The sequence below is a fragment of the Centroberyx affinis genome, unplaced genomic scaffold (assembly GCF_046629955.1).
Source record: "Centroberyx affinis isolate AG114_WGS23_722 - 3 ecotype Tasmania unplaced genomic scaffold, CSIRO-AGI_Caff_v1 ptg006860l_1, whole genome shotgun sequence".
Lineage (NCBI taxonomy): Eukaryota > Metazoa > Chordata > Actinopteri > Beryciformes > Berycidae > Centroberyx > Centroberyx affinis.
The window spans coordinates 25,001-33,354 of record NW_027283478.1 but is presented as its reverse complement, the minus strand read 5'-3'; the positions used below and the strand labels follow the sequence as shown (position 1 = coordinate 33,354).

General features: G+C 44.8%; 1 protein-coding gene across 1 annotated transcript in view; it reads right to left on the bottom strand.

Annotated features, from left to right (window-relative positions):
* Window positions 1-2,455: 2,455 nt before the first annotated feature.
* LOC139639144 (tyrosine-protein kinase receptor TYRO3-like) overlaps window positions 2,456-8,354 on the bottom strand; it is a gene marked incomplete at its 3' end in the record, with an annotated part of 10,959 nt that continues 5,060 nt past the window's right edge. The window contains exons 2-3 of the mRNA XM_071513210.1: window positions 6,938-7,121; window positions 2,456-2,556 (exon numbers count right to left, since the gene is read on the bottom strand). Of these exons, the coding sequence (XP_071369311.1) occupies window positions 2,456-2,556; window positions 6,938-7,121 (285 nt within the window). The remainder of the gene's footprint in view (window positions 2,557-6,937; window positions 7,122-8,354) is intronic.

Genomic DNA, 8,354 nt, shown 5'->3' with positions numbered 1-8,354 from the left:
GGTGGCTTGGTGGGATCGGGTCCCTTCGGTGATGCAGCAGGAGAGGAGAGAGGGAAGAGAGAGGAGGAGGAGAGGGAGCAGGAGAGGAGAGAGGGAGGAGAGAGGAGGAGGAGAGGGAGCAGGAGAGGAGAGAGGAGGAAGAGAGGGAGCAGGAGAGGAGAGAGGGAGGAGAGAGGAGGAAGAGAGGGAGCAGGAGAGGAGAGACCAGCGTTTCCCTGAGAAACTTTCACAAAATTTGAATTTCCTTTGGAGCAAACTGTAGAATCACTTTGGACTCTGGGAACTTGTGATGGGCGTTTGTCTTTATTTTTTTTTATTTTACAGACTACATGATTTATCTGAAAAATGATCAATAATGAAAATAATCATTAGTTGCCGCCCTAGTAATAATAGTAATAGTAATAATAGATAAATAAACAGTTAAACTGTCTGATGGATTTGGGGGATTTACAAGCTACCAGTGTTGGGACGATATATCAAACTTCAATAAATCTCAATGCAAAACATGTCTGTCTGTCTGTTGTGTCAGGAACATGAATGGTGATATCAGCTCCATGTTATTCTGCTGTCAGGAACATGAATGGTGATATCAGCTCCATGTTATTCTGCTGTCAGGAACATGAATGGTGATATCAGCTCCATGTTATTCTGCTGTCAGGAACATGAATGGTGACATCAGCTCCATGTTATTCTGCTGTCAGGAACATGAATGGTGATATCAGCTCCATGTTATTCTGCTGTCAGGAACATGAATGGTGATATCAGCTCCATGTTATTCTGCTGTCAGGAACATGAATGGTGATATCAGTTCCATGTTATTCTGCTGTCAGGAACATGAATGGTGATATCAGCTCCATGTTATTCTGCTGTAGTAATCACTAATGAGACTCTTGACCATCACAGTCTCACAAGCTCTCCATCCAAATTATATTATTGTCACTTTGTAACGACATTTTTAAATTGTTGTTTACATTCTAGCAGCCAATGGCATCGCTGGAAAGATTTGAGTCTCAGAAATAAACAGAATTCTGCACAGTCAGACTTTGTTGTCACTGAACTTTTACTGATCACATGGTATCCTGGTTGTATTGATCCTGAACCTCAGATCAGGTATCCAATCCTATCAAGCCTTCCAACTTTTGCTTGTAACAAGCTCAGACTGACTGACTGACTGTCTGACTGACTGACTGACTGGAATGTCTCTCATGACGCCCTCGGTGGCACCGTGGGAAAAACAAATGTTAGTTTCCTGCTCTGAGAGTCGATGGTGATTCTACTGATAGCAAAGTATTTAGACTTCAACTATATTTGGACAGGATTAGTTGTTAACACAGGACAGGACTGTAAAGTTAATGGATAAGAGATCTGTCATCAGTGTCCAACATCACAGAGATGGGAGAGTCTTCTTTACAGAAAATTACAGAAAAACATATGGGTTCACTCACAATGTGCATCTAAAAGTGGGAGTATTTGTTGTATTTGTTGTGTTCTTTCATCTTTCTATCTCATTTGATTTGAACTGCACTAGTTTACTTTTTAAGTCTTTTATCTTTTGTATCTCTTGTCTGTACTTTTGCACTTTTTAAATTGTAAATCTTTTACCTTTACTGTATTTTTATCACTCTGTAAAGCACTTTGAATTGCCCCAGTGTATGAAATGTGCTATACAAATAAAGCTGCCTTGCCTTGCCTTGCCTTCTTGCATCACACAGCTTCCACAGAACATCAACATGCTCCAACAACAACAGCCAAAAAAACTGAAACAGGACCGACAACAACCTGAGGGAGGTTTTACTGGGAATTTCACAGGAGGGAAAGGAGGCGGGACTTACTGACATGACAGATTCTGACAGGACTCAAGAGTGAAGTATCCTTTATTCCATGTTACTGTAACTGAGTCACTTTTTGTCAGTATTTGACTTTCCCCTCAGTCCATCTCTCCTGCAGTTTTGTCCTTCAGTCCATTTTAAATCCATCCATCACAGAACAGATTGTGTGTCTCTCCATCAGCAACAGAAACCGGATCAACGTAAACTGACAAACTGTGGATCCATTCACAGTGAGAAGAGGAATCTGACTTTACTTTGTTTCTGCACTTTATTTCCTCATTTCTAATGTTTCCAGTGAAAAGAATCCAGTGTGAACTCTGTCCTCTCTCCTGTTAGAATCACATGGAAAAGATCACAGCTGACAACGTTCTCTGTTCTAAAGAGGAACTCAGGAACTTTTACTCTGAGGACATTTTAAATCACACACTTTTCACTTTTACTGAAGGAGATTTTTACATCAGCACTTTTACTTCTACTGCAGTAAAATATCAGCAGACTAACAGTACTTCTACTGCAGTATAATATTTTAGCATATTTCCACCTGTGGCTGCAGTGATGACTTCATAAAACTAACCCGATCTGAACAGGGTTCTAGAGGGGAAGGAGAACGTGTCGGATGTCGTTACCTTCCACAGTGATCCAGGCTGGTTCTGAGGAGAACGTCAGGCCGTGGAACTCCACCTCGCACCAGTACTGACCCGCATCCTGCTGCTGGACCGACTTCACACTGCAACCAGAAACACAGCGTTAGAACACAAAACCCAAACTGGAACCAGAGGGCAGTCCAGAAACAAGACTGGAACCAGGAACACAGGGTTAGAACTGATCTACAACCAGAACCAAAGGCTCAGAAGTCAAACTATAAACAGAACCACAGGGTAAGAACCACAACTGGAACCAGAACACAGCATTAGAACTCATACTGGAACCAGAACACAGTCAAGAAACGACACTGGAGGATCCACCTCACACCTCACTGTGGAGCAGCGACCTCACGCTCCACTTAAAACTTGAAAAAGATTAAAGACACACTCAGAGTCCAGAGACTTTACTCCACCTGGAGCCCAGTGATGTCATTTCTTATCTCACACTACACTCCTCCCTGATAACATGAGTGTTGGTGTTGAATGACGACATGTTAGAGGAGTGACCAAGTCAACTTTGCTTGAGTCTCAAGTCAAGTCCAAAGTCCAAATGTAGATTACCAAGTCAAGTCCAAGTCAGGTCCATGTCATTAATGTCAAGTCTCAAGTCTAAATGTAGAACAGCAAGTCAAGTCAGAACAAATCAAGAGTCCAGTATCAATTTAATATCTTAAAGAAAACAAAATATCTGGGACTTTTCATTGCAATATGGTTTTAATAGGATAAAAACTTGGTAAGAGCATCATGAGTTTGATTTCTACAATCAGTTTCAACTTCAATAAATTCAATCATTCCATACAAATTCAGAAAACGGAATTTAAATTCAAATCTCATCACTTTCAATCTCAGTCAGTGTCTCAGAGTCAGTGGACCCGGAACACAGTCCAGAACCCTCACAGTCCAGAACCCTCACAGTCCAGAGCCCTCACAGTCCAGAACCCACAGTACAACCAGGCTGAAGGCCGAGGAACCCACAGTGAAATCAAGTTTGTTTATTTCTACAGTCCTTCATCACAGCCTGTCTCAGAGGATTTTACAGAGAAAGAGCCTAACTAGATCTAACTGATCAGAAATCAGTTGTGAACAAAATGATATAAGACAAACAGCGAAGAGCACAAGAGAGACAAGAGAGAAGACCAACAAACAGCCACCTGTTCTACAGCCGAACCTTCAGGCTCCAGCAGCCTGAGAGCCTCGCTGCACACAAGGAAAAACTCCCAGGAAAAACCTTGGTAGGAGAAAAAACTGTTAGAAACCCCCCCCACAGAGGGATCCCCACCCAGGGCGGCTGAGCGGAGAATAGGTGCAAAACAGAGACAGGATCATGGGCAGTAACAATGACAAGAGAAAACAGAAAATAAGACAGAGAGGACAGAGAGACAGCATACGGCGGACAGGAGGGCCGAGGTCAGCGCTAAGCTCTGATCCAGGTCAGAAACTAAAGTGACAGGGAAAGACATTAGGGAACTAGGAGCTGAGGCAGGACGCATGTTTGCGTCCAGACAGCAGCTTTACATTACTAACAGTCTTTCTGACACATTCCTGCAGCTTACTGGACAACAAACAGAAACACTGTTGAGTCCTGAAGTGACGGAACTGAGGATTATAACTGACGGACGATCACATGCTGAACCGCAGCATGGACAAAGCATGCTACTGAAATGGCCATGTGTTATTGGCTGATCTCTGGTGCCAGGTGATGATGTCACCCCTGGGCCCCATTCAAACCTTGCATGTTTGATCCAGTTTGGGGTGATTCTGCATTTTCATTGGCTGCGTACAAACGCCTGTCACACGGATCCACAGTCGGCTCTGAGAATTCTTCAGCAGGCACAGAATCTCCTGCTCAGCCAATAAGAACCAGCAACAAACACTTTCCAACAGGACGTTCAACGCACTACCGTTTCCTTTTAAACCTCTTGTTTGCTAGGTTTTGGGGCGATTGAACGTGCTCCTGCTGTACTCTATAGGTGACATCATCACCCGGCACCACAGATCAGCCAACAGCAGATGGCAGTTTCAGTAGAGCGCACAACCATCAAAACACACAGAGAGCCAGATGCTGTGATGAAGACTCAGTAGCTGGTTTGTGCTCTTTGATAAACCTCCTGTCTTCTGTCCTTCACTGCAACCTGTACCGTGTATCCTGTACCGTGTAACCTGTACCGTGTACCCTGAACCTGTACCCTTTACCCTGTAACCTGTACCTTATACCCTGTACCCCTGTAACCTGTACCCTTTACCCTGTACCCCTGTAACCTGTACCCTTTACCCTGTAACCTGTACCTTATACCCTTTACCCTGTACCCCTGTAACCTGTAACCTTTACCCTGTAACCTGTACCTTATACCCTGTACCCCTGTAACCTGTACCCTTTACCCTGTAACCTGTACCTTATACCCTGTACCCCTGTAACCTGTACCCTTTACCCTGTAACCTGTACCTTATACCCTTTACCCTGTACCCCTGTAACCTGTACCCTTTACCCTGTAACCTGTACCTTATACCCTGTACCCCTGTAACCTGTAGCCTTTACCCTGTAACCTGTACCTTATACCCTTTACCCTGTACCCCTGTAACCTGTAACCTTTACCCTGTAACCTGTACCTTATACCCTGTACCCCTGTAACCTGTACCCTTTACCCTGTAACCTGTACCTTATACCCTGTACCCCTGTAACCTGTACCCTTTACCCTGTAACCTGTACCTTATACCCTTTACCCTGTACCCCTGTAACCTGTACCCTTTACCCTGTAACCTGTACCTTATACCCTGTACCCCTGTAACCTGTACCCTTTACCCTGTAACCTGTACCTTATACCCTTTACCCGGTACCCCTGTAACCTGTACCCTTTACCCTGTAACCTGTACCTTATACCCTGTACCCCTGTAACCTGTACCCTTTACCCTGTAACCTGTACCTTATACCCTGTACCCCTGTAACCTGTACCCTTTACCCTGTACCCCTGTAACCTGTACCCTGTACCCTTTACCCTGTACCATTTACCCTGTAACCTGTAACCTGTACCCTTTACCCTGTACCATTTACCCTGTAACCTGTACCGTGCACCCTGTAACCCTGTAACATGTACCCTTTACCCTGTAACCTGTACCCTTTACCCTGTAACCTGTACCCTTTACCCTGTAACCTGTACCTTATACCCTTTACCCTGCACCCCTGTAACCTGTACCCTGTACCTGTAGCCTTTACCCTGTACCATGTACCCTGTAATCTGTACCCTGTGCTGTTTTACTGCTCTCTGGGATCTTCAGTGGACATTCTGTGTTTTGGTCCAGAATTCCTCCAGAAGAGATCTACTGTCGAAGCTCCATCACTTTCTCCCCAAGTACTCTGAAACCTGTTTCCAACTGGGTCACTTGGATTCTGGTGAATTCAGCAGCTTCTGCCAACTGAGCTGACTGCAAACAGCGTGTAGTGACGCCTCTGTCCGTCCGGCCGCTAAGAGGAACCCCACCCAGAGTCCTGAAACCTCCAGCAGTGAGCTTAACTACTGTGAAGTCAGGTTTGTTATGGTGAAGTCAGATTTGTTATGGTGAAGTCTGATCTGATCCGTTCTGATGTTTGGCTTCGTTGTCGTCTTTTCTTCTATTCCACTCTTTTTCACTGATCTGCATTCTGACTTTGCTATTTTCTGCTCAGAGGAAGAAGAAGAAGAAGCATAAGGAGTGAAAGAAGTGAAGGAAATAGAAGTAGTAGAAGAAGAAGAGGAAGAAGAATCTGCTCCTCTATTGCTCTCTGTAGGGAAATAGTCTTTCCGTTGCCCACCTCAACAGGCGGGTCAGAGGTCAGAGGTCAAAGGTCAGGATCTGGACCTGTTAGGGACTCGGGATTCATAACATTATAGAATATTAATTATCACCTATTATAAATATCTCACAGACTCTTGTTCTGTTATTCTGCCCCTCTGTTCCCTTCCAGGAATCCAACTCTCCTAAAGCCGATTAGCCGCTCGCTCCTCAGATCAGTGAGCAGGTCTGGGATCAGTGTCAGGTCTGGGATCAGTTTCTCAGGCTTCAGAGAGAACTGATCCTACATCAGCTCTTAAACAAACTTTTACCCAGAGGCCCCTGGGGCCGATGACCCTCGCCTCCCTGTGGATCTGAACCAGGTCCAGCTGAGGAACAGGACAGAAAACTGAACTGAGACTTTCTAGAAAGTAGGAAGAGAGGAGAGAGGGAGAGGAGAAGAGAGGAGAGGAGAGGAGATGAGGAGAATAGAGGAGAGGAGGAGAAAAGAGGAGACCAGTAGGGAGCAGACCAGACCAGACCAGTAGATGACAGACCAGACCAGTTAAAACCTCTTCCAGATCCAGACTGTCAGACTGAAGGAGGGAGATGAAGAACAAACATCTAGATCTTCTCTTTTAATGTAGAGCCAGGAGCAGCATCTTGGGTTTGTGGCAGTGTGTGTGTGTGTGTGTGTGTGTGTGTGTGTGTGTGTACCTGTGGTAGGTCTCCCAGTGCTGCTCTCCCAGAGTGATGAACATCTGGTCGGTGCTGTACAGTTTGTCTCCGTCCTTCATCCAGACGATGTCCGGCTCACTGAGGCCCTGAACCGCACACCCCAGCCGAGCCTGGTTCCCCTGCGACACCGTCTGGTTCACCGGGTGCTTAGTGAACCACACACCTGGGGGGGGGGGGGAGGAGGAGGAGGAGGAGGAGGAGAGGAAGGAAACACTGATGAGGAAGACTTCTTTCTGTTGATGGGACAATATCTCCGAACTCAATATATCTCAATACAAAACATGTCAGTCTGTCTGTTGTGTCAGGAACATGAATGGTGATATCAGCTCCATGTTATTCTGCTGTCAGGAACATGAATGGTGATATCAGCTCCATGTTATTCTGCTGTCAGGAACATGAATGGTGATATCAGCTCCATGTTATTCTGCTGTCAGGAACATGAATGGTGATATCAGCTCCATGTTATTCTGCTGTCAGGAACATGAATGGTGATATCAGCTCCATGTTGTTCTGCTGTCAGGAACATGAATGGTGATATCAGCTCCATGTTATTCTGCTGTCAGGAACATGAATGGTGATATCAGCTCCATGTTATTCTGCTGTCAGGAACATGAATGGTGATATCAGCTCCATGTTATTCTGCTGTCAGGAACATGAATGGTGATATCAGCTCCATGTTATTCTGCTGTCAGGAACATGAATGGTGATATCAGCTCCATGTTATTCTGCTGTCAGGAACATGAATGGTGATATCAGCTCCATGTTATTCTGCTGTAGTAATCACTAATGAGACTCTTGACCATCACAGTTTCACAAGCTCTCCATCCAAATTATATTATTGTCACTTTGTAACGACATTTTTAAATTGTTGTTTACATTCTAGCAGCCAATGGCATCGCTGGAAAGATTTGAGTCTCAGAAATAAACAGAATTCTGCACAGTCAGACTTTGTTGTCACTGAACTTTTACTGATCACATGGTATCCTGGTTGTATTGATCACTTATTGAATCGTATCAGGAGAAGATCGTCTTCTTTCTCTTCATGTGTAACTGGATATTAATCTGAACTCGGTCTGGGTGATAATTCAATATCATCATTTATCGTTTTTTCTATCATATCCAAAGGTTTCGGGGTGACTGACGCGTTTCGCTGCTGAACTTTTCATCTCATGTAAAATGTAAAATAAAGGAACTTTTTTCTAGAGAATCAAAACCTGCAGCTGGTTTCTCCTAAACCTCCTGCAGCAGCTGGACAGTTTTCAGTCCTGCAGCAGTTCATCAAAAGCCGCTTTTCCACCGCATGGCACCGGCTCGACTCGACTGGCCTTTTTTGGTTTTCCACTGGGCGAGCACCAGGCACCAGGTTCCATATCACCTGGTACCTGGTGCTTTTTTT